The sequence below is a fragment of the Mandrillus leucophaeus genome, unplaced genomic scaffold (assembly GCF_000951045.1).
Source record: "Mandrillus leucophaeus isolate KB7577 unplaced genomic scaffold, Mleu.le_1.0 Scaffold281, whole genome shotgun sequence".
In the NCBI taxonomy this organism is placed as follows: Eukaryota; Metazoa; Chordata; class Mammalia; order Primates; family Cercopithecidae; genus Mandrillus; species Mandrillus leucophaeus.
Window position 1 is genome coordinate 1,034,348 of NW_012102932.1, and position 27,537 is coordinate 1,061,884.

At 39.7% G+C, this 27,537-nt stretch overlaps 1 protein-coding gene across 1 annotated transcript in view; it reads right to left on the reverse strand.

The window, feature by feature from the left end:
- Positions 1 to 769: 769 nt before the first annotated feature.
- MCCC2 (methylcrotonoyl-CoA carboxylase 2 (beta)) overlaps positions 770 to 27,537 on the reverse strand; it is a 70,873-nt gene continuing 44,105 nt past the window's right edge. Inside the window, exons 9-17 of the mRNA XM_011985231.1 lie at positions 25,600 to 25,699; positions 25,396 to 25,491; positions 18,868 to 18,940; positions 16,030 to 16,106; positions 13,210 to 13,276; positions 10,230 to 10,386; positions 9,299 to 9,413; positions 6,702 to 6,787; positions 770 to 2,725 (exon numbers count right to left, since the gene is read on the reverse strand). Coding sequence (XP_011840621.1) covers positions 2,608 to 2,725; positions 6,702 to 6,787; positions 9,299 to 9,413; positions 10,230 to 10,386; positions 13,210 to 13,276; positions 16,030 to 16,106; positions 18,868 to 18,940; positions 25,396 to 25,491; positions 25,600 to 25,699 — 889 coding nt within the window. The 3' untranslated portion in view covers positions 770 to 2,607. The remainder of the gene's footprint in view (positions 2,726 to 6,701; positions 6,788 to 9,298; positions 9,414 to 10,229; positions 10,387 to 13,209; positions 13,277 to 16,029; positions 16,107 to 18,867; positions 18,941 to 25,395; positions 25,492 to 25,599; positions 25,700 to 27,537) is intronic.

The window sequence follows — 27,537 nt, forward strand, 5'->3', positions numbered from 1 at the left end:
TTTTTTTTTTTTTTTTTTTAACAAATTCAATTTGAAAATATATTTCTTATGAACTGAAAAATAGAAGTAATCTTGTCTTTTTCATTCTTTAAGCACCAACAGGGGCAAATGTAGAGACTAACTTGTATATTTCTTCAAATTCCAAGTAGCTCATATTATCCTTGCTGGAATTCATATTTATGATAGTCAAAATGCTAAAAAAAAGTATTACCTATCTTGATAAGACAATTATAAATGTTTATTATTGGATAAAATATACAAAATAGAGCAAGGCGTAGTGGTGCAAGCTTGTCGTCCCAGCTACTTGGGAGGCTGAAGCAGGATTGCTTGAGCCCAGGAGTTCAAGTCCAGCCTGGGCAACACAGCAAGACCCTGCCTCTAGAAAAATAAATAAAAATCCAATTCACTTAAATGTGGTTTTATTGATGGCCAGTTTCTTCCCAGAAAGGCAAAAGCAGTCCTAAAATATCCATGAATCCTTGACTTGTTAATGGTTCCTACTAAAGGACTATTACCTAGTCTTTACATAGAAAATTTTGTTTCGACATAGATGTGCATTTTCATTAAAATTTTAATGTAACTTACTATTTTAATATACTTAATGTGTTTCTTCTGAAAACATAACCTACCACTGAATTTGATCATCTATCTGTATTCTCCCCACAAAAACTAAATTGACTTCCTGATACACACTGAACATCACACACAAATGTTTAAAATATTAAGTACACACAAATGTTTGAAATATTAAGTATCACACACAAATGTCTGAAATATTGACTTTATTAGGAAAACATCTGATAGTTCTATTCGGTCATACAATCAATCACCTAATTTTAAAACTATGTGGCCGGAGGACATCAATTACAATATGGATTTTTCATTCATTCAACATGTATTTGAGCACCTACAAGTGCCAGGCATTGGAGGTACAGGGTAAACGGGAGGATCCTTGCTCTCACGGAGCTTACATTCTAGCAGGAGGACAATATGAAAGAAATGTGTATAGTAAAATGATGAGTTTACAACAAAGGAAGTAGATAGTGTTTCACAAGAGCATAGAGTAGAGAAGCTAAGGGAGGTCACAGAGACATCCCTAACGAAGTGGAGCTTAAACTGAGAGAAGCAAGTGCTTAAACTGAACGATGTGTTGAAGAAGAAGGGAAAGTAGAACAATTTGGGCAGAGGGAACCTTATGGACCCTAAGGTGGGAAGGTTCAAAGAACTGAAAGACAGCTAGAACAGCTGGAGCCATTCTCCTGTGTAAAGAGGAGTCAAAGAAAAAAGATTAAAGATGTGAAGGTTAAGATCTTGGTGGCATTCAGGGATTGGTACTTCTACAAGAAATCACTGAAGGGAGCAATGTGACATTACTTTTCACTTCAGGATGGCCTACTCCAGGGGGTAGACTGGACTAGTAAGACTGGAGGCAGGTAGACCTCTTCTAAGGCCTGTGATAGTGAAAGACAAAAATAAGTGGGGGAATTCAGGGGATAGTGAAAATCAGTAGGGCTTAACAAGCAAGCTAGAGGTTCCTCCACAACAACCAATACAGATGTCCAGTAGACCTATTGGATATGCAGGCCTGCAGCTCAGGGGAGAGCTGGGTTAAGAACTGTCAAGGCAGTAATCATCTGCATTTAGATGGCAATTGAAGCCATGACAGGGGCTGAAATGGCCCAGCAAGAGTAAATCAAACCATGAGAATCACATACATTTAAGAATAAGGAAACGTAGCCAGGTGTGGTGGCTCACGCCTGTAATCCCAGCACTTTGGGAGGCTGAGGCGGGTGGATCACTTGAAGTCAGGAGTTCGAGACCAGCCTGGGCAACATAGTGAAACCCCATCTCTACTAAAAATACAAAATTTAGCTGAGTGTGGTGGCGCATGCCTATAGTCCCAGCTACTTGGGAGGCTGAGGCACAAGAATCGCTTGAACCTGGGAGGTGGAGGCTGAAGTGAGCCGAGATCATGCCACTGCATTCTAGCCTGAGCAACAGAGAAACACCCTGTCTCAAAAAAAAAAAAAAAAAAAAGAATAAGGAGATGTCACAGGCTAGAGGAAGGGGGAAATGGGAGCACTACTGTTTGAATGGTATAATTTCAGTGTGGGACTGAGAACAAATTCTGGAGCTGAATGATGGTGATGGCTGCACAGCAGTGTGAGAGCATTTTATGCCACTGAAGTAACAGACGCCTGTCAAAAATAGGCCTGCTAAAATATCACCACGCATAACCAGCAAAACAATCATTTCAGTGAAAATACAACTTCATATTAATCATCTCAATAATACAGATTACAGAACTGAGTTTACAGATTATAGAAATTTTCATACCTTGTGGGTCAGAAAGGATAACTGTAAATTACTATCTCCACTTTATGGGTGGTAAAACTGAGCTACAGAGAAGATTCTCTAAGAAAATTTAAAAGGAATTGACGTTCATTAAATAAATATCCTCGCTGATTTTTTTAAGGTAGAAAAGTACAATGCACTGTGTTAAAAAAGTTACTGTAATAGCCTCATGTTCGAGAAGTCTAAAATTCTAAGGTTACTACATGTATTAATTTTTGGTACATGTCCAACAGAAAACATCCTTTATTCCAGTTACATCCTGAAGATACCGAAGTCAGTCTTCTCTATTGGTGCGTTGAGGGCTGCACTAAAACTGAGACCCAAGACCAGTCTGGTGTCTGCTGGATCAATGATCCCATCATCCCACACCCTGACAAAAGAAGAAACAAAGAGTTACGAATTTACCATCGAACTACCATTTATACACTCTCCACGCGCAGAAATGCCAAGAAAGTTTTCCTTCAGGTAACATATGAATCTACTGATTAGCATCCACAACAGAAACTATGTTCAAGACAGAGGGGGAAAAGGTGGGAAAAAATGATACGACTTTCATCCCAGGCCACCACAGAATGTCATGTCTTAAGGCTTAAGGAACTACTTTTACAAGAGATCTCAAAGTAACCCCTGGTTTGGAAATATGTTTACTTATTTCAGGAAAAATTTTCCTATTCCTTTTCTTCCCACACAAATATACAAACCAAGTTGGTGTATTCTGTCATTAATATGGAGAACTATATATATCCAGGTAATAACTTCAAACTTCACCGGAAAAGGTATATTCCCCAACCCCCCCCCCAAACTCTTAAGGAACTATGAAAATTATTGAATAGGCTTCAGTACATTTTATTTATTATTATTATTATTGTTATTTGAGATGGAGTCTTGCTCTGTCACCCAGGCTGGAGTGCAGTGCAGTGGCACAATCTCGGTTCACTGCAACCTCTGCCCTCTGGATTCAAGCAATTCTCCTGCCTCAGCCTCCCTAGCAGCTGGTATTACAGGAATGCGCTACTGCACCTGGCTAATTTTTGTATTTTTAGAAGAGATGGTTTTTCGCCATGTTGGCCAGGCTGGTTTCGAACTCCTGACCTCAGGTGATCCACCCACCTGGGCCTCCCAAAGTGCTGCGACTACAGGTGTGAGCCACCGCACCCGGCCAGCTTCAGTACATTTTATTAATAAAATAGACATCTTCAAATGTAGGTCTTTATTTTTTGCTACAATAGGAAAAACAGGAACTTTAAACTGCTTGCGGAAGAAACTTCTAAGTAGAAATTTTAGTTTCCTTTTCATTGACAATCTCAAATGTATAAGGAAAAATGACTGAGAAATAATATTTTTCAAAGGTTATTAGCAGGTGGCAGTTTGCTTTTTTTATACAAACTCCCTTCAGTATCGGAACCTGGCATCAATTATTAAACCGTTCTTACATTGACAGACATGAATCAAATCTTTGCTCATAAAACATTCATAATAGGGACCCTAAAGTATCAACACCCAATAAAAAGAAAGCCACTCTTGTCATCCGCAATCAGGCGAATTGATTACACTCCCTTCTGAAGCCTGCAGCACATCAAGCATGGTGATGAAGGGGCTGCCTAATAATGTTCATTAAAAAGACTGCCCCAGGTAAGACGCACTAATGAAATGCCTGATACAAGTTTGATTATAAAAACAACTGAGCAGAAGCAAATTGGCACGCTACATATATAACCTATTACGATTAAGGAAAACATTGTAGGTTACAGTAACTGATGATGACAAGCTTTGTCTCTGAAAAGACAGATCTAGCCATGTTCAAACCTAAGCAGGTCAGGGAATTTTACTCTGAAGCTGAGATTTACTAAACCCAAGGAAGGTAAACTGGCTTGGAAATCCTTTCAGCTTTGAAAGAAAGCTGCTGTCTCCATGCCACCAACTGTTTCAACAGAAGGGTTAAACATCTACAGATCCGGCCAGGCAGGGTGGCTCACACCTGTAATCCCAGTACTTTGGGAGGCCAAGGCGGGTGGTTCACATGAGGTTGGGAGTTTGAGACCAGCCTGACCAACATGGAGAAACCCTATCTCTATTAAAAATACAAAATTAGCCAGGTGTGGTGGTGCATGCCTGTAATCCCAGCTACTCGGGAGGCTGAGGCAGGAGAATCCCTTGAACCCAGAAGGCAGAGGCTGTGGTGAGCTGAGATCAGGCCACTGCACTCCAGCCTGGGTAAGAAGAGCAAAACTCTGTCTCAAAAAAACAAAAAACTACAGATCCACAGAAAGCTTTACTGTCTGTTAACATTTATTTCCAAAGATAAGTCTCTCTGGGCCATTTACTCTTCTGCCTTGAATGTAATCCATTAAAAAAAATAATAATAATAATAATAATAATAATGTTAGTATGAAAATAATAACTCTTTCACAAGAGATGACTTATCTTAGCCAGGGCTGAAAAGCAAGCTAATGGCTCACACCAAATACGCAATTTTTCAAACTTTAATATTTCAGCTGTCCCTGTGTATTTCAGTCAAAATCCTATGTGGAAAAGAAAACTATAGAAAAGCTTGACAATATATATTTTATATTTCATCTCGAACCTCTTATATGGCTTTCTATTGCTTCTTTCCATTTACTGGCTACTATATGTCTGTTTACATGATGATAAAATCAGGAACATGTTTAGCTCTCAAAGACTATAAAATATTTTGCTCTTAATTAAATGAATCAAACCATCACAACAAAATATACCTGCAAATTTGTTTGTAAAAATATATATTTAGCAAAAGACCTTTTAAAAATCCCAAATGCTGACCACCCACGATTACAGGTGGCTCGCACCTGTAATCCTAGCACTTTGAGAGGCTGAGGCAGGATCACTCAAGCTCAGGCATTCAAGACCAGCCTGGCCAACATGGTGAAACCCCATCTCTACAAAAAATACAAAAAAATTAGCCAGGAGTGGTGGCACATGCCTGTAGTCCCAGCTTTGGAGGCTGACGCAAGACGATCACTTGAGTCCGGGAGGGAGAGATTGCAGTGAGCTGAGATCACGTCACTGTACTCCAACCTGGGCGACAGAGTGAGACTCTGTCTTTAAAGAAAACAAAACAAAACACATACACACACCCAAATGGTATTATTTATCTCCTCAAACTAATTATGTTCTTGAAAATCAGTATGTTTTGTCTTTGTATCCACCAAGGAACCATTCAAATAATTGTAATGGACTCTAACTTTTGCCTTTTTTTTTTTTTTTTTTTTTGAGATAGGGCCTTGTTCAGTCACCCAGGCTGGAGCATAGTAGCATGATCTCGGCTCACTGCAGCCTTGACCTCCCAGGTTCAACTGATCTGCTTGCCTCAGCACCCTGAGTAGCTGGGACTACAGGTGCACACCACCACACCTGGCTAATTTTTGTATATTTTTTTGTAGAGACCAGGTCTCGCCATGTTGCCCCACTGGTTTCAAACTCCTGGGCTCAAACAATCCGCCCGCCCTGGCCTCTCAAAGTACTGGAAATATAAGTGTGAGCCACTGTGCCTGGCCTGATTTTCTTTTCTCTCCCCTCTCCCCTCCAGTTTGCCTTCGCCAGCATAAATTACAACATAAGCTAATTTTACAAGATGCAGAAAGAGTTACTTTCTTTTTTCCATCTGCCTAAGGGATGAAAGGAAGACATGAAGCTTAGATTAGTCTTCAGAAGGCAGAACACTGAAGTTGTTGAAGACAGATGTGAAAGCAGGCACCAGCGGGTCTTCAGCTGGGACAGGCATGATAATTTATTACCTCATTAAGTGGTGTAAGAAACAAACAGAGCCAACAGCAGCAATGGTCTGTGAGGTAATTATTTGGCGCTGACACACAGACCCTGGCAGCGACTAATCACCTTCCAAACGTACAAGCATGCTTGTCAACAGATGCCAGTAAGTGTTCAAGCAATCTCATGCTTAAAATGGGGTAACAACAAAATGATCAAGAAGAGGGGTTTTTAAGCAAAAATTAGAACTGCTGAAGTAACATAGCCAGCTTATAACTTATTCTCAGCTCCTAGCATGGCCCACCTCGGGCTGCAGGACCCCTGCGGGCCCCAGACACCTCAACTAGGGGCAAGACAAGAGAAGCGGGAATCAGACCAGTGGTGGTGAGTCCACAGCGCAGGGAGCGCTGGGAGGAGGGGTGGCATTTCAGCAGTAGCCATTCACATTGTAAAGAAACAACAGTACAAAATTAAGTGTGTCCACAGGTTATTCTCCAGTTCCTATGAATGCTGGACCATCCTGACTACATAGAGCTCTGTAAAGCTGCTCCCCTAACCACCATCTACACCCATCAGGGAGTTAGTTATGTTCTGGCCCCCACCTTGCACTGGAATAGTAAGGGTTCCCCTCCTCTTCAAACTTCTTAATGATGGGCTCTTTTAAAGCTGCTTCATCAGCACTGGAGAACTAAAGGAAAAAAGGCCATGAGTAAGTCAGCTTCAGTGAACAACTGGCCCTGTTTAGATCATCTCAATTCAAAAGAAACAACAGATTTCATGAACAATAATGTTACAACTAACATGTGCATGGTGATGTACAAATTACAAGTGATCATTAACATACATGCTCTCGCCTAAGACATGAGTATCAAGTGAGTGCCCCATCCCATCTCTCCTAGCAGAGAAAATATCCTGAGGCTATTTCACATAAGGTGAAAACCCAGGGTACTGTGTATCACAGCAGGTTACAATAATGGATGTGAATTACACAACCTAACAAAAGGGCTGCATTACACTTAGCAGCCTCCAGTTAAGAACGTGGAGAAGTATGAGATTTTCATTTAAAATAGTGAAAATTTAAAACTTAAGCTTAAATGTTTAAGTTTAAAGGGGTAGTATACCAACCAAATCTTGAATAACATTTTCAGTCAAGTTCCCAGAGAACTGAAAGATATTTTTCCCTAATTAAGAATTTCACAGCCTTAGCATCAGTATTACAAGGATCAAGTGATAATTAATTCCGATGTAAAAATCTTCAGAACTTAATTTGAAACCCTGAAAAATATTTTCAACTCAAAAAGCAACTCGACACCAGAAACAAATGACTTATTTAAAAAAAAAAAAAAACCCTACCTTCTTTTGTGTAAATATGTTAATACCTTAATATCATTTTCTAGGTCACGAATTCTGAGGGACAACCATTAACACACTGTGCTTTCCTTTCCTATATAAAAATGAATGAACTCGGCCGGGCGCGGTGGCTCAAGCCTGTAATCCCAGCACTTTGGGAGGCCGAGACGGGCGGATCACGAGGTCAGGAGATCGAGACCATCCTGGCTAACACGGTGAAACCCCGCCTCTACTAAAAAAAGTACAAAAACTAGCCGGGCGAGGTGGCGGGCGCCTGTAGTCCCAGCTACTCGGGAGGCTGAGGCAGGAGAATGGCGTGAACCCGGTAGGCGGAGCTTGCAGTGAGCTGAGATCCGGCCACTGCACTCCAGCCTGGGCGACAGAGCGAGACTCCGTCTCAAAAAAAAAAAAAAAAAAAAAGAATGAACTCAAGTATCTGTATATTGAAGTAATCAAAGAACAACTACTTAATGAGAGATCACCATGCTAGGCTTCATAGAGTTTCAGACATGTCTTTGAAGTATCAGGTAGAATTTCATATACCACCTCCCCCGCCCACACCCCTACACCCCAACCACTCGCACAAAAGCAAAGCTATCCATTTCCTTTGACAGTAATAGGTACTAAAGTGAATCTGAAACCTCAATGTAAGCCTCCAGAGTTCCCTGTGCTTGGAAAAGACAACTAGGGATGTGAGGCATGGGTGGATGCATTCAGGGAGGCAGAAACCACCCTCTGGCTTTACAGTACCTCACTCCACAATCTAGGTGGAAGACCTGATGATTCCTGCACAGAGCAGACAGGGCTCCCTTCATTTCATTCCTTCCCATAATGAGACAACAGTGCACTTAAGCAACTTCAGGAACACACATCTATCATCTTCCTACTTGGTGCTTACGCAAGAGTTAAAAGTTGTAACTAATAAAAATTAATGCAAAATTTCAAAACAATCTCCAACAGAGACACAAACAAAAGAATTCATTTTAAAAGCAGCTGCTTGCTGATTTGCCTTTTATCAAGTTTCCACTGCCCTTTCCATTTTTCTTCATTTATACACAGGATAATGTTATTCAATTCTCAATAGATGACGGAGCCCTCCCACTCAGGGTATCCTTAACAACAATCTAAAAGTAAAATAGAAAGAACAAAATTCTGCTGCTTTTGGTCATAAAATCAAAGTAGTACATCAGACTTATTTAAATCTCACTAAGTACAAATGACTAAGAATCAAACATCTTTATGCCTCAGATACTTACTGGCAGTTTCTAAAGTGTTTTCTTGGCTGGGCACGGTGGCACACACCTGTAATCCCAGCACTTTGGGAGGTGGGTGGATTACTTGAGGTCAGGAGTTTGAGAGTAGCCTGGCCAACATAGTGAAACCCCGTCTCTACTAAAAATACAAAAATTAGCCTGGCGTGGGGGCGCATGCCTGTTATCCCAGCTTCTCAGGAGGCTGAGGCATGAGAATCGCTTGAACCCAGGAGGTGGAGGCTGCAGTGAACTGAGATTACAGCACTGCACTCCAGCCTGGGTGACAGAGCAAGACTCTGTCTTAAAAATTAAAAATAAGAAAACAAAGTGTTTTCTTGGAAATTCTGAAAAAATTTTAAATGGCCACAAAGAAGGTACCCCATATGAAACGGCTTTAAAAAGAAAAAGAACAGAAATCCCGTGAGCCTCGATTGCTGGAACAACTTCCAGGGCAGCACCGTCTAAATATGGCCAGGCAGCGTGTGCCAGGTCCCCAGCCACGAACACTAAGGGCTTCCAAGCATGCTGCTCCTTGACTCCAGGGTGTTTATAGTGAGAGGAAAACCCAGGGAGAAACAAGAGAAAATGACACTGACCTGCTTTCCTTCCCGGGCTCTTTGGTCCTTTGCTATCGTGGCCAACACATTGGCTGCCTGCTCTCCTCCCATCACTGAGATACGAGCATTTGGCCAAATGTAGAGAAATCTTGGGCTGGGAGAAAAAAAGAAATAATAAGCAAGTTAAGTCAATATACAACATAGATTTTCAGAGGCCCATGTTTGCCTTTTAAATTAGTGGTTCCTGATTCTGGCTGCACATTACAATAATCTGTGGAGCTTTCACAAATATACAAATGCCTGGAACCCACCCCAGACTAGACTCCAGAGGAGGGGCCTGAGCACAGACGGGACTTCTAAGTTCTCCATGTAATTCTGGGTATAAAAGTGTTGATAATATCCTCTCATGATCTACGGTCATGTCCTGTTTTCCATTCCTGATAGTGGTCCTATGTGCCATCTCTCTTTATTTCTTAGTTTAAGCACAGGATTATCAAGTTTGTTAACCTTTCAAATCAACCAACTTTGGGCTATGCTGATTCTTCTATCTGATGTCTGCTCTTCATTATATCCTTTCTATTTGTCACGGGTTTAACATGCTGTTCTTTGAACCTCCCACAGCTGAAGTCTTAGCTCATTGACTTGCAGTCTTACTTCTTTTCCCATATATGCCTTTAAGGCTACATACCTTTCTCAGAGCCAGACTTTAGCTGCATTGCACAAATCTTAATGTGTGGCATTTTCATTATCAGCTATTTCAAGTATTTCTTGACTCCCATTGTAGATTTCTTCCAAATAACACCTTTGGCACTAAATTTCATTTCACCCCTCCAGATGATACAAATTATGGTATAATTGATTGAGATCTGGAAATGGCATTCTGTGTTTCAAATAAACCTGAAATAAACTGACCATGTATTTTACACTCAAAGTATGTTTCTTTGTTTCAGAGAAAATCATGACACCCTACCTATATGCTCTGCCACACATCCCATAGTTTCCAGCTCCGTACGAGCCCCCAATGATGAGGGTTATCTTAGGCACTTGGGCACAGGCCACAGCGGTCACCATCTTGGCACCATCCTTGGTAATTCCTTCAGCTTCATACTCTCTACCAACCATAAATCCTGAGAGAAAGATCAGAAAGACAGCCTCTGGGTGATGGGATTAATATGTGGAATGCAATTCCACCAAAAGGACATCTTGTTTTACTAAACTCATTTTACTAAACACCTCTCGCCTTAAGAAAATGTATATATGTGAAACATACCCTTAAAAAGTTTGCTTTGAAAGGATAAAATAAAGTTTTCTCTAATCACTTTCTAAATTTTCTTAAAGCAGTTCATCTGGATGCACATAGAAACCTTCAAACAATATGAGGATGCAATCTATCTTCAAGAGATGATCTTGGCTGGATGCTATGACTCACCCCCATAATACCAACAATTTGGGAAGCCTAAGCGGGAGGATCACTTGAGGCCAGGCGTTTGAGACCAGCCTGGGCAACAAAGCGAGACCCAACCTCTATTTAAAAATAAATAAATAAAACTTTTTTAAAAAGAGATGATGTCAAAGAAGCAGCTTGATGCTGAAAAGAATGTGACATGCCTAGCCAAGGACAAAGTGCTGTGATGAGCCCAACAATGAGGGCTTCAGCCTTCACTGACCTGGTTTTAAAACAGACTGTTCTTTCTAAAGTGATGCTTTAAAACTTTGATGACATAAAGATGAATATTTCACAGAGATGCTAACAGTCCCTGCCAGTGACTCAATAGCAAGGTTAAAAAGAAACTATTTTTTCATTTCAATACAGGATCCTTCTATTTCTTCAAGCCCCTAGCTCTCTGGAGGCTGCTCTGTAACTTCACTGCCTTCCAGAACTTGGGTTCCTCTTTCTCCACCTTATAACACTGAGTTGGGCTTCGCTTGTCTCCTTCCCCCACCCAGTCTCCAGCGAAGGCATTTCTTCCATCTGTGGACCTGCACACTCAGCTGCCTCACTGACTGTCACTATCCCTGGTTTGCCAAACTCCAGTATCTGGTCATCCAATTCAACCCAACCAGTTCCTCCAGAGCATGTGCCCCTCCTGCACTCACCACAGGAAAGGCAGCACAGCCCATTACTTGGCACCATCTGCTTCCTGCAGCTACCCTACTCAGCTGGACCCTAGAAAAGCTCAGAAACTCCCCAATCTCCCCAGCCTTGACTCCACTGTAACATTCCCACCATACCTACTTCAAATATCAGTTGTCTTCCAGTTCTCACCGCACCCAACCCGACCCACCACCCCTCTCTTCTCTGGAGGGGATCCTGCCTTCAAAAAGACAAGTGAAGCTTCTCACTTGGCTTTCTCAAATCCTTCTTCTTCCCATCTTAAGAAAACTGCATAATCATGCTCCCCGTCTTCCTTTACTCTTGAAGAAAAAGGAAAAAATCAGAGGTACTCGAAGACTGTCACTGAACCTTCTCTTCTCTCAGGGGGGTTCTTATCTATTCCCACAGCTTTAAAATCACCTCCATATTCTGATGACGTCTACATTTTCATCTCTACCTAAAACACCTCTTCTGTGCTGAGACTTATCCACCTGTCTACGATATGCCTCCAGGTGAATATCACACAGGAATCTCAAATGCAATGCTGAAAAACTAAACTCAACCCAACAGGGCCAAAACAAAACAAAAATGTAGATATCTTCAAACCACAGAGTTTTAACTGCCTGGTGGTTAACAATCCAGGAATCATTATTAGAAACAAGAACTCTGGTATAGTTAGGCTTCAGAATCCTTTCTATCTGCCCTCTTACATAGGTTGCCACATAGGACCCTCTTAGGCTGCCATTTGGATATAACTTCTCTCAATACTCATCTAACCAAATATGAACCTAAGTAGCTCACAGGATGAAGAAGCTTTAGCACCAGTACTACTTCAAGTCCTGTTGACTTCCAAGAGCCTGACTCTTCCTTCTCATAGAGGCTTGCCTGATCCCAACAACTACTAAGAGCCTCTCCTTCCTTTGAAGCTGAGGTAGCCTGGGATGGGGGAGGCTGTTTTCTGCTAACCAACATATCTGAGTGCCTTGTATATGTCAGACACTCTGCCACATATAATGAAGGATATCAGAGAATCAGAGAATTCTTATGAAAGAGAACTCTTGAACCAGAACAGACCTTAAAAATAAATGTATCCACCATGTTCAGGTCATCTCTGGAGTATGAAGTCCAGAGAGGTGACGTATCTCACACTTTGGTCATACAATTCTTTGGGACCAAAACTCAAATCCCCAGACTTTGGATCAGGGTATACACATACATTTTAAAATGATGTTGCTTCAAGTAGAATTAACTGTACAATAAAAGGGAAGACCGTAGCATGTGTCTGAAATCTTGAGGAGGAGGAACAGAGTCCTGGAAAAAGCATGATGCTCTCTTCAGTGATCAGATCATGCTCCTGCTGCTTTCTGGGTGTGTGGCTGTGCACACACAGGAGTAAAGGGTGGCCATGTGAATGCTGATCATGTATATAACTCAGAAATGGCTTTGCTTAGAAAATGTGAATAATCAGCCAGGTGTGGTGGCTTACACTTGTAATCCCAGCACTTTGGGAGGCCAAGGCAGGCAGATCACTTGAGCTCAGGAGTTTGAGACCAGTCTGGGCAACGTGGTCTGGGTGAAACCATGTCTCTACAAAAATACAAAAATTAACCAGGCATGGTGGCACATGCCTGTAGGCCCAGCTATCTGGGGGAAAGAAAATATGGATAATCTCCTCAGAATATTTAACATTCATGAAGAAAAGTGCTAACTCTTAAACGGCCTCCAGAAAGAGCATGTCCAGTAGAACTTACTGCTCTGATGAAGTGGTCTACATGTGTGCTGTCCAATACATCAGCCACACTGATGGTACAGCTCTGGAATCAATACAACCAAACTGATTAAGCTATTTTCTTACCAGTAACATTTTGAAGGAATAGCAGAGGAATATTTCTTTGGCAGCATACCTGGATGAAGTGAGTACCCTATAAGCAAATAACAAAAATCTTTTTAAAAGGGAATTAACTCTATTATCATCATGCATTCTACAAATACCACAACTTCAGCCAAATACAAGAAAGAATACTCCCCTTTAAAATTTTTTCTCTTATTAATTTTCTTTTTTTTTTTTTAAGAAACATGGTCTCACTCTGTTGCCCAGGCTGCAGTACAGTGGCACAATTATAGCTCACTGCAGCTCAAACTCCTGGGCTCAAGCAATCCTCCTGCCTCAGCCTCCTGAGTAGCTGGAACTACAGGTATGTGCCACCACTCCTGGCTAAGAATACCCTTTGTTTGGCTAGTCTTACCTTATAGTAAGAGTACAGTGCTACTCCATTGTCAATAGGATATGTAACTGTAGGTCTGTACTATCCTCGTTTTCACAATCACCTGTATAATCACTGGCACATGGCTCTAAGACTATTGTGTCAAGGATGAAGCAAAGGCCGGGCGTGGTGGCTCATGCCTGTAATCCCAGCACTTTGGGAGGCAGAGGCAGGTGGATCACGAGGTCAGGAGATTGAGACCATCCTGGCTAACATGGTGAAACCCCATCTCTACTAAAAATACAAAAAAATTAGCCGGGCATGGTGGTAGGCGCCTGTAGTCCCAGCTACTCGGGAGGTTGAGGCAGGAGAACGGTGTGAACCTGGGAGGAGAAGCTTGCAGTGAGCCGAGATCTCGTCACTGCACTCCAGCCTGGGCAACACAGCGAGACTACAAGGAAAGAAAAGAGAAAGAAAAGACGAAAGAAAAGAAAAGAGAAAAGAAAAAGGAAGAAAGGAAGGAAGGAAGGAAGGAAGGAAGGAAGGAAGGAAGGAAGGAAGGAAGGAGAAAGAAAGAAAGAAAGAGAAAGAAAGAAAGAAAGAAAGAAAGAAAGAAAGAAAGAAAGAAAGAAAGAAAGAAAGAAGTCAATCACTAACATTGTAAACAGCAAGTGAAACTTAAGTAACAGAAAAGAAAGAACTGATGCCAATGAGAATTGCTGAACTCTGCTATATGATAATTCTCTAGTTCTCCACTTTAGAAAAGCCAGAATATAAACCCTCCCGGGATACAAAGGATGACATTTCCGTTTTGATGATCATCTGAAATTCTTTCATGCATCAAGATTATAGTAAATACATCTTTCTTGCCAACATGCCCCAGATAAATGGGATTTTAGATTAGATGAGTGATAGAGATCTTCTAACCTTGAATTTAGGAAATTATTTAATCATACAAAAATACAGCTATTCCTTCCCTAAAGATTGTATGAGTAAGGAAACTCTTATAAACCATTTCCTTTATGTTTTACTCTGAAGATCTCTTTACTTCTGCTGGAAATGCCTTGTCAGGTACAAAACCGCAAAGTAATTGCTCGACTTCAATATGACTACATTTACAAGAATGAGAAAATCACACAGACCTTTGGGGCTTATTTCAACAAATGAAATGTCAGGCTGAGGCCAAATGTAACTCCTCAGGGGTTTCTTTGTGCCAAGCTGACACATAAAGCCAGGCAGAGTTTGTTTGGACTCAGTCTGACATTTCCTCTATTGAAATAAATATATATTCATTAAAAGTCATTATTTCAGGAATATCTAATATTTTGAGAAATACTGTCTATATACTATTAAATGAAAACATGTAAAACCTCTCTATATATAGCGTATCAATTTTTTAAAAAGGGAAACTATTAAGAAAAAATAATAAAATGTTACTAAAAGCTATTTCTGGTATAATTATAAGTGATTTTTAATTTATATTTTCTTTACTTTTAATTCCTTGTTCTCATTTTATCATTGAGTTGAAGGAGTAATAATAAATGGCAGAATACAGAAACCAAATTTATTGATAAAAAATTTCACCAAAGACAAATTCTTCCTCAATTAGGGTATGAAAGAGCTTAGCTGCCTATTACCTGCCTCAGTAAAGAGACCTTTGACCCTGTTATTTCAAGAGAAAAAGCAATACTAAACATATTTTTTCTTAAGGAAACATTTTATTTCCCGAAGCAGTTTGGTGAATTAAAATTTTTTTAAAGACATTTTTATCAAATAAGTATATGAATTATATTTATCCAAGTTTAGGTAAATCTGAGACGATATATGAAATCAAATAATAACGAAGCGAAAAGATATTCAAGAACTCCCTCTTTCTTTTGCTGTCTTGGAGTTAAATTAAATAATGATAATAATAAACAAAAAGAACTTCCTTTTTTAAAGCCATGGGTCCAGTAACAAAGACCCACTATTCCCATTTCCAAAAAGTAAAAATATAATAAAGTTAAAGTGATAATGGGATAGAAGAGAATAAACAGATCATGTCTCAGAACCACCTGAATCTTTGAACCATGAGTCCTCTGAGTCCCTCCAGGACATGAAGCACTTTCAGGACAAGTATTCTCTATCATGAGAACATGTACATGTCCTCTCTATAGCAATTGTAACTCAAGTATCTTAGGAGAATTTTCCTAAAATGAGTACATTTTTAATAGTGCTCCAGATGGTTCATCACAGCACGTTAATGTAAACCACCATAAAAACTGTTTCAAATACTAACGTACATGCACATATATATACACGCATGCACACACACACACACACACACGCCTGCACACACAGTATTCTGGTTGCTGAGGCATCTAGTTAAGCATTTTTATACTTTTATGCAAGAAATTTTAACTCATTATTTGACCTTCAATGTTATGTTACATTAAAACAGAAAATCTTGAAATATTTTTAACAGTACTTGCCTTTTTTGCAGATTCAGAAAAAAGAACTCCGTTGTTTCCAATGATACCTACTGGGTACCCAAATATTCGAGCAAATCCTCAAAAGAAAATTCAAAGAAGATTTATGGTTTGTGTTTTTCCAAGGGCTTTTTAATTCACAAGAAAGAGGCATATTTACACATTCTTTAATATTGGATCCAAGTTTAAAATGCAAAGAGATTTTGTCTATGGTATAAAACAGTTCATGTCACAATCTTCTTGTTCCTAAGGTCCTGGAGTCTGGTTTCTTTTGCTTCTAGAAAGGGTCATGATACATGTAGAGTTATCTATTTGTCTTGACTGATTTGGTTAAATAATTGGCTTAGTGTATTATCCATTTATTCATTTAATATATCTGAGTGTCTAGTATGTACCAGACACTAGGGATACTATAAAAATATCATTTTTAATATCAAAATAATTATTGAAGAAAAATTAACAGATAAGAGAGAGTGTCAACATACTGATAAGCCAGAAAACTGAATTTTTTTTTGAGACAAGGTCTCACTCTGTTGCCTAGGCTGGAACACAGTAGCACAATCATGGCTCACTGCAGCCTCAAATTCTCATGCTTCAAGTGATCCTCCCTCTTACCTCAGCCTCTTGAGTAGCTAAGACTACAGACACTCACCTCCACACCCAGCTAGTATTTGTATTTTTTGTAGAGATAGGGTTTCACTATGTTGCCAGGCTGGTCTCGAACTCCTGGGTTCAAGTGATCCTCCCACCTTGGCCTCCCAAAGTACTGGGATTATAGGCATGAGCCACCACACCCAGCCTGAATCTTGAAAGATTTGGTTGTTTTTTTGTTTTATTTTTTTTTGTTTTTCTTTACTCTGGCTTTGTCTGGATTTATGACTTCTTAAAAATCATCATGTTCTTATTTATCTATTTATGAGACAGGGTCTTGTTCGGTCACCCAGGCTGGAATGCAATGGTCAGATCATGGCTCACTGCAGCCTCAAACTCCCGGGCTCAAGTGATCCTCCCACTTTGGCCTCCCAAGTAGCTGGGACTATAGGCCCCAGGAGTCACTACACCCGGATAATTTATCATGTTAATTTAATGTGATACAATGAAACCCTGATTTGATGCCACCTACATGTCTTTCAGTCCTAAAATCCCAGCCAAAACCCTATGCAGTACATCCTAAATGGCACTGCCACTTACAGAAGCAATTCACAAAGGGGTAAACTTCCAAAAAGTCCAGTAATCCATTCTTAGTCCTGCTTCACTGCACAAAGACATGGGAATTTCACACATCACTCACTGGGAAGATGCTACCCCTGCAAATGTGCAACCCTGTTAACTACTTAGATTCAACCCACACTAGGCGCCGCTTAGAGGATCTCCAGGTACAGACAGGATGTGCTGAGTAGGGAACATGTCCCCACCCTATTAGGGACACCCATAGAGGGAGGGCCTTCAGCAAATGCCTGATCCAAACTTGAGTTAGAAATGGGAAAGCACAGTGTCCAAGAAACAACTAGAGGCTACACATGGTAACTGCTGAGGCAGGAGGAAACCCTGAGGAACTTCCAGAGACACTTGAGACCCAGAAAAATCTGTCCTCCCCTCTCACCTCCTCACCCTTTATGCCTCCCACCTTCTCATTCCTCCTGCCACCCTTCTTATCCGCCACCCCCACCCCCACCCCCCACCACCAGCCTCTCATTCCCTTCTTCTCCTTCTCACTCCCCTTCTCTGTCTCTAAAGGTATTTGAATTCCAGTAGAGTCAAAAGATGGAAGAAACCAGGTGTGTATTCTTGGGGACAAGAGTGCCACAGGGCTTTTAGCAAGTAGGAGGCAAATCCATACAAGCAGATGACAAAGAGAGCCCATCCATCTTTAGCGAAAGCAGAAACGGCTTTGACTTGTTTTAAACTGCGACACAATGACTGTTACATTCTGAACAATTTGGTGACAAATCCTGTCTATATATCAAACGAAAAGCTTTTAATCACTTAAACACCTAAGTACAAAAACATAAATTCTACTCCCAGTGTGAACCCTTCTTTTGTTCACAAATCAAACTAGGACAAAGTACTGTGATTTATCCTTAAGCCTCAATGTATATTTGCAGTTTGGATTTCTGTAGCTAGCTTTTTCCTACCCTGACAGTACCTTTGACTATTATATTTTCAAGTTTTTTATGACCAAGTGAAATTCATAAAATTTGTTCTTCCATTTGTCCTAAACAGATGATTATAGGTCTAGCATCTACCTTAAAAACTTCTTCAAAGGCCTATGAACTAAACACTTTAGATTAAAAATAAAACTTTTAAAAACATCCTTATTTTGGTTTTCCTGACAAGATATACTGAATTCTCAATCTAGTGTCTGCATGAATCAGTTTAAGACCTACACAGAGGCTGTGAGAAGGTTTAACTCACTCTATATCCTTTTGGGAAGCTAAATACAATATAAAACTTCCTCGTCGAATTGGATATTGAAGAACAAAGGAAACAGTGCTGAAATTTTCAAAATAATTATTGTTATCCAGAAAAACAAAAAGAACTACAAGTATTTTCTACTAATTTTACTATAAGAACCTTTTTATACAACTAATATCACAAAGTCACAGATAGGGACCCACACTACAGCATCTGGCTATTACCATTTTAAACTATTTGGATCCATGAAGTCATTAAGCTACAAATTTGTCTTTATAAAGCAGTTCCTTTTGAAAACTGGCTCACACATTTGTAGTGCTCTCAACAACAAAGCCCATGCCAAGTGTATCAAAGTCTTGAGACAAGAGATTCCTGATTTTCAAAGCAGCAAAAAATGTTCATATTTTCAATTCTTCACCTTTATACCTGTAACTAACGTGTCTCCATAAAAGGCTTTGAACTCAGTGAATCTGCTTCCATCCACGATTCTAGCAATGACCTAAGAGGAAAAACAACAATGGCCTTCAGAAATTATATTACAAAATAATTTTTGTATTAAAGTTACTTACAGGAAAACAATTCACAGTGAATTTGTCACTTTCACAACATTTTACACTACACAGAAAATCTCACTAGAATTTCATTTGACATGCCTGGTCAATGCCCTGAAGTCATTCTGGGTTCTGATTTTATACTTCACTATACAAGCAACGGCACCATGCTGTATGCAAGAAAAGCAGGAAAGGTTCCAAGTGCTGGTTGCTAGACTTAGAGTTTCAAGGACTGTTCGAATGCACTGGCAGAGGTTCAGGGATGCAATCAGAAAGATGGGCAGAGACAGGGCTCACAGTCAGAAGACACAGGCTCCAATCTAAGGTATCATGTATGACTGGTGTGCCCTGGAGTAAGTCACTTCACCCCTCTGAGTCTCAGTTCTCACTTCTGGAATGATGGAACAGAAGAGCTGGGAAGATATGATCTACTTGTAAGAAAGTAGGAACCTATAAAAATCATGCTGAGATGAAAAGCCAGCTCTGACTCTCAGCTCTCCCACTGAGAAACTAGAAAATTCTCTAAGCTTCAGTTTCCTCATCTGTTACAAAAAAAAAAAAAAAAAGTAAAAAGTGCTAACTATTCCTTTCAGCAAGAAATAATAAATTAGAAAAAAAAAAAAAAAAAGGATAAACAGCGCTATCAGTTAACAGGGTAGAAAAAAGAAAAATAAAAAAGTAAGAAATAAAAATAAAGTGCTAACTAAAGCATACTGCCAGGCTCTCATTAAAGTGCAGCTATCACTATTATTAAGCCCTTAATAAAGACTCATTGATTCTGAATCTGTTACACTTGAAGGATCATCCACATATGTACAAAGGAGTAGAAATTGCTGAATAGTTTATCCCTGGGGCTTATCACCATATATCAGGACTACTGTAAGGAGTTCTAAACATGAAGCCTATTTTCAACTTCAGAAACTATTTTAGAGGATACATACTATTTTCCTACATAGTTTGCACTTCCCTTTTTCTGTTTGCCACATCAATCAAAAGCTTGTTTTGTATGATGCAAAGGCTGAAAACTGAGTGAATGCTTCCCAACATCTTTCTCTCCCATCAAGTAAAAGTTTACTCTGAATTATTTTTTACTTCTTTACCTAAAAAATCCAGTAATATAATGGGAATGTCACAGTTATCTGTTTTGGGTGCTATATACCTCCAAAAATTGTACCTTTAACAAGCAATTAACCCGTAACAACTATCATTCTTCCACACAGAGATACCGCTCAAAGGGCACAGCAATCTAGGGCCATTTAGTGAAAAACTATGTTGTATTTGCATTACAATTAACACCACCCGGCCACATAAAATACATTCACTTATCTTCACAAAAAATCCATAATGTTGAGAAAGCGAAAACAGCCTTGTTGCTGAGATGGAGAAGGTTGGAGTAGTCTGGATAGAAAATCAAGCCACTCACAACATTCCCTTTAATCCAGAGCAAGGTCTTAACTCTCTCCAATTCCCTGAAGGCTTGCATAGGTGAAGTTGCAGAAGAAAAATTTGAAGCTAGCAGAGATTGGTTCATGAGGTTTAAAAAAAAAAAGCCATTTGTACCACAAAAGTATAAGGTGAGGCAGCAAGTGCTGATGTATTATAGAAGCTACAGCAAGTTATCCAGAAGATCTAGCTAAGATCACTGATTAAGGTGGCTACATTAAACAACGGATTTTCAGTATGGATGAAACCGCCTTCTGGTGGAAGAAGATGCCACCTAGGGCTTTCATAGCTGGAGAGAAGTCAGTCCACACCTTCAGAGGACCAGCTTACTCTCTCATTAAAGGCTAATGCAGCTGGTGACTTTAAGTTGCAGAATTATGCTAAATCTACTCTGCCTGTGCTCTATAAACATAACAGCAAACCCTGGATGACAGCACATGTATTTGTGCCATGGCTTAATGAATTTTTAAGGCCACTGTTGAGACCTACTACACAGAAAAAAAGATTTCTTTCAAAATATTACTGCTCATTGACAATGTACCTGGTCACTCAAGACTCTGATGGAGATGCACAAAGAGATGAGTGTTCTTTTCATGCCTGCTATTATAACATCCACTCTGCAGCCCACGGATCAAGGAGTCATTTTTACTTTTAAGTCTTATTATTTAAGAAATACATTTCCTGGGCCAGGCGTGGTGGCTCATGCCTGTAATCCCAGCACTTTGGGAGGCCAAGACAGGTGGAACACCTGAGGTCAGGAGTTCAAGACCAGCCTGACCAATACGGTAAAACCCTGTCTCTACTAAAAATACAAAAATTAGCCGGGAGTGGTGGTGTGCACCTGTAATCCCAGCTACTTGGGAGACTGAGGCAGGAGAATTGCTTGAACCCAAGAGACAGAGGTTGCAGTGAGCCAAGATCTCGCCACTGCACTCCGGCCTGGGTGACACAGCAAGACTCCGTCTGAAAAAAAAAAAAAAAAGGAAAGAAATATATTTCCGCAAGCTATAGCTGCCATAGATAGTGATTCCTCTGACAGATCTGGGCAAAGTAAATCCAAAACCTTTTGGAAAGGATTCGCCATTCTAGATGCCATTGAGAATATTCACGATTCATGTGAGGAGGTCAAAATATCAACATTAAGGATATTTAATTAAATTAAAGATACTGGAAGAAGTTGATTCCAACCCTCATGGGTAACTTTGAGGGGCTCAAGATTTCAATGGATGAAGTCACATCAGATATGGTGGAATTAGTAAGATAACTACAGTTAGAAGTGGAGTCTGAAGAGGTAACTGAACTGCTGCAATTTCATGTTCAAACTAGAACAGATGAGGAGCTGCTTCTTATGAATTAGCAAAACAAGAAGTTTCTTGAGATAGAATATACTCCTGATGAAGATGTTACAAACACTGTGAAAGGACAACTACGGATATAGAGTATTACATAAACTTAGTTAATAAAGCAGTAGTCAGGTTTGAGAGGACTGACTTTCATTTTGAAAGTTCTACCCCGGGCTGGGCGCGGTGGCTGACGCCTGTAATCCCAGCACTCTGGGAGGCCCAGGCGGGCAGATCACAAGGTCAGGAGATTGAGACTATCCTGGCTAACACAGAGAAATCCCGTCTCTACTAAAAATACAAAAAATTAGCCAGGCATGGTGGTGGGCACCTGTAGTCCCAGCTACTTGGGAGGCTGAGGCAAGAGAATGATGTGAACTCAGGAGGCGGAGCTTGCAGTGAGCTGAGATTGCACCACTGCACTCCAGCCTGGGTGACAGAGCGAGACTCCATCTCAAAAAAAAAAAAGAAAGTTCTACCCTGGATCAAATGCTAGCAAACAGTATTGCATACTACAGAGAAATATGTCATAAAAGCAAGAGTCAGTCAGTCTGGCTGACTTCATTGTTGTCTTATTTTAAGAAATTGCCACAGCCACCCCAACCTTCAGCAACCTCCACCCTGTCAGCATCAAGGCAAGACCCTCCACCAGCAAAAGATGATTCACTGAAGGTTCAGATGATTGTTAGCATGTTTTAAAGCAATAAGGTATTTTTAAATTAAGGTATGTACTTTTTAAAGGCAAGGTGCTCCTGCACACTTAACAGACTACAAGATAGTATAAACATAACTTTTATATGCTCTGGAAAACCAAAACATTCACGTGACTCACTCACTTTACTGTGATACTAACTTTATTGCAGGGATCTGGAACTGAACCCACAACATATCTGAGGTGTGCCTGTGCTTTAAAATGTGTTTCACACACACATGGCACAAAATTCTAACAATTGTTGACTCTAAGAAGTTCATATACAGGTGATCATTGCATTATTCTTTGAACATCTCAGCATATTTGAAAATTTCTTAGGAAGAAGTGGGGAAATGTGAACATTTCCTAGACTTATACATAGAATAATGTATCTTTAAGCTGAACTTAAAAGCTATAACTTTAATACAATTTTTTAAAAGAATGTAAAGTTTTTAACTGTTGAATGGGGGGTTAAAGGAAGCAGACAGATAACATGATACTATCCCTATTTCTAGAAGCAGAAAGCAATGTTCAGAGAGGTTAACACCCAGGACTATTGACTGGGAGAATGAGAACTGGAACCCAGGTTTCCCAACTCAGATTCCAACATTGTCCCACAGCACCATACACTATTAAGACTTCCATATAAGGAGCTGGGTGTGGTGGCTCACGCCTGTAACCCCAGCACTTTGGGAGGCTGAGGCAGGAGGACTGCTTCAGCCCAGGAGTTCAAGATCAGCCTGGGAAACATGGCAAGTCAGATCTCTAAACAAAACAAAACAAAAAAAAGACTTCCATATAAGGTTTATTTGCCAATATAGAAAAATGTAATAAATTATATTCACAATAATGACCATGGATCAGCAAAAGGTATAAGTCCAGATTACTATTTAAGAAGACACAAGTCGGCCAGGCGCAGTGGCTCACACCTGTAATCCCAGCACTTTGGGAGGCCGAGGCGGGTGGATCACGAGGTCAGGAGGTCAGGAGTTTGAGACCATCCTGGCTAACATGGTGAAATCCCATCTCTACTAAAAATTCAAAAAAAATTAGCTGGGCATGGTGTTGGGCGCCTGTAGTTCCAGCTGCTCGGGAGGCTGAGGCAGAAGAATGGCGTGAACCCAGGAGGCGGAGCTTGCAGTGAGCCGAGGTCGCGCTACTGCACTCCAGCCTGGGCGACAGAGCCAGACTCCATTAAAAAAAAAAAAAAGAAGACAAGTCTATTTTTTAAAAAGATTTCCATTAAAATGAAATGAAAACAACATGAAGGCATGTATTTGTATCTGTTTGTTTGTTCGCTTCTGTATGCCTGGCACCTGAAACAACCCCTGAATAGAACAAATACTCAATAAGTACTGTGGATAAAGGAAAAAGTGGTTACGCGAAAAAGGGTGAATTATTAGCCAACTAAAGAACTTGGCTATCTGGAACAACTCATTTTTTGTAATTTATTTATTTACTTTTATTTATTTATTTGAGACAAAGTCTCACTCTGTCACCCAGGCTGGAGTGCAGTGGTGCAACCTTGGCTCACTGCAACCTCTGCTCCCAGGTTCAAGCAATTCTCCTGTTTTGGCCTCCCAAGGAGCTGGGATTACAGGCACATGCCGCCACGCCAGGCCAATTTTTGTAATTTTGGTAGAGACGGGGTTTCACCATGTTAGCCAGCTGATCTCCAACTCCTGGACTCAAGGGATCTGCCTGCCTCCGCCTCCCAGAGTGCTGGGATTACAGGCATGAGGCACTGCGCCCGGCCCAACACATTTTTCAAGTATGTCAGAATTTAAGTACCATTTTTTTCTATGCTTATAATTAATTAAAAGTCAAACTAAAAACCTAATTTAAAAATTTACAATTAACTAAGTCACCTTTGCTAAAGTGACGTATCACTTGAAGCTCAATAAAATCCAGGATTTAAGACCCACTAGCAATGCTAGGGTATTGCCTAAATAAATCCATACAACAGAACGTTACATCCATCAATGCAGTCAGAAAATAGTTACCGATTACTTCCCATGTTGCCAAGTACTATTATAGGAATTAAGATCTAGCCGTAGAAAATATTTCATGAAGAATTTCTAAAGACACGGGGAAATGTTTATAATTTAAACTAGAAAAAGTAAAATAAAAAAATATACATATGCACTATCTCAACTACATAAAAATGTGTGTATATGCACATTAAGCTAAAACATCCAAATATTAGCCACCTTCTCTAGAGGGTGGAATTATATGCAATTTAATTTTTTTCTTTTCTGTATTTTCCATATTTTTCACAACTAATATATAACATTTTATAGTCAAGGGGAAAATATAATTTGAAATATTAAAACTTCCAGCACAGAATTTGATATTAAGATAATTTCCTAATTTAAAAACTACTCCGCCAACTATGGATACTGAACAAAATAAAAGACTATATGCTCTAAACCCTAAAAGTTGTCCATCTAAATTACAGAACACTATGTCGACAATGTGTAACCATAGCAACTATTTCAACTGTAATCAGGTCTAATCATGCAAATGTGTTGATCTAAAAGGGTATGCTTTTCCTTCCAACAACTTACTGACATTTCATCCATTTCCCAAAATAAGAACAATGAAAAGAAATAGCTGACAATTGTTAAGCTGCTTTACATCATTCGTAATGTGCACAGGACATGGAGTCTTACTTATGACCAAATCACGCTTTGCGCAACGAAAACTCTCCAGTCACTGAGGTCCCCCACTCCCCTCTTTTAGTATTTACTCTGTACCAATGATATCTACAGTATGGAAAGGTATCGTTGCCACATATGTCACTCCTTTCTGAGATCCACATCTATTTCTAGGCATGAACATATCTTAACAAACTTTAGCTTTGAGAACAGATACACATACAAAGAGACTCACAGCTGGTCAAAAAGCTCACAGTTCTACTTTCACATACCTCTCGGACATCAAAGTTCCTCTTAAGGTTAGCACCAACTATTCCATACAATTCATCAGCAGGAAATAAAGGTTCTTCAGAAGGTTCAATGGTGACCTGCAGAAATACGGATCATGTTAACCTGTTTAAAGACATGATTTCAAGGTGCAGTGAGTCGAAATGCATTTCAGGAGAATAAAAGATATAAGAACATATCGTACTCACATCCAATTTCTTCTGATAATTTAGATTCCTCACAACCTTCCTAGTTAAGTGAAGGGCATGATGATCATCCAAAGCATAGTGGTCACCTACTCCAGACTTTCTACAGAGTAAGCAAACTAAACTCATCAGAACAGGGAAAAGGAAAATAATTAAATATCTTAAGTCCCAAGTCTCTTCTCTCATCTAAAGATGACAGCACTTTTACTTCTAAAACACTTAAAAAATTTGTCATCTTTAATAAATGTCCTCTTAAGTAGTCCTTTTAAGAACCCTGGTAAAACTGTATTCCCTTTGTTTTACAAACAGGAAAAGCTGAAGTATGCATAAGTTAAGTACTTTGACCTAAGACCACAAGTAGCTGCAGAAGAACTCATGCCTCCTATTTTCTAACCTGAACCTTCCTCTGCCATATCAAGGGGCCTTGCTGACAAAGGCTTCTATTAAGTACTCATCCCCTGTACCTTAAGCACAATTGCGTGTGATGAAGGCCAACCACAGATGGTACGCTTTCATGATGTAGTTGGTTACAGCATAAACTGTGTACATAACTGAGCTCCTAATGGAGATGCCAACTCTGGCCTCTCATTTCTGAGAGAACTCTGAGCCCTCTCCCTAGAAGTTACACTGACAGTAAGCCATCACAGGCAACAAATGAAAAGGCTTGAATGCATTGGGCCTGGGATTATGGGTAAAAATCGGAACGGATAAAACGGTTCCGTGGCAGGGGCCATGGAAGTTCCTGTTCAATTTCAAGTGCAGTGAATGACGTACGGACTTGCTCTGGTTATGAGTCCTGTCCCAATTAGATGGCCTGTTATTTCAGATGTAGATAAACTATGACTTTCTAATAAAGTATTTAAAAATCTATAAAGTCATAGATACATACCTGAAAATAATAGAATTTGTTCATTTTATGAGTAAGGACTAAGCTGCTGCAATCTAAATTTTTATGGCTTGCCTGGGAAAACACCAAACTCCTTGGGAGACATATCTTAGAGCTAGGCTCTCAGTGATTTCATGACACTCTACTTTAGGACTGGGAGTTACTGAGCAAAAGCAGAGACCATGTTTACTCCTTTTCATAGCCCACAGATGCCTCGCAAATGGTAGATCTTTTTCAGTTTCTTTAATTTAATACAACATTTTATCATTTTATGACTGACCATATCTTTTAAATGCTTCATACATAATACCAGTTATAAATGCTGACTTCTAACTACACTGTCAGAAGTCAAATAGAAGCAGAAGAAACAGCTTCTAAATCAGTAAATATTTAAAATAAAATAAAATGCTTTTTTATGAAAACTGTCTAGTATTTACCAAAACAGCAGGAAAGGAAAACCTTTAATGAGACACTGTATATATAAGTCTTTGTGTCAAATTAGCTCTTAAGGATGACTTAAGAGAGGTATGAAGATGCATTTGAGAGAACACAGAGCAACCTGTGACTAATAAATTTCATGGTACTTTCCAAAAAACAAAAAAAAAATTCATCACCCTCAATCATTTCCTCACAAATTTAAACAGGTTATTATGAATATTATGAATAACAGTAATAGAGTTATATAGTAGATACCATATTATGAGGCAGGCACTATTCACAATTTTCACTTTATGAGGAAATGAGACTCAAGGAGGGTAAGCAGTTTGTCTAAGTCCCAAGGGTAACAGGGGAGGCAAACAGAAGTTAAATTCCAGAATCTACACCTTACCTAATATAGCTAATTGCCTACAGCTTTACTTTTTTAAAACAGTCAAACTGTTTAAAATTTAGTCCAGGCGCAGTGGCTCACTCCTGTAATCCCAGCACTTTGGAAGGGCAAGGCAAGAGGACTGCTTGAGGCAAGGAGTTTTAAACCAACCTGAGCAATACAGTGAGACATCTGTTTCTACAAAAAATAAAAACAAAAATATAAAAAACTGAAAACAAAAAAAAAA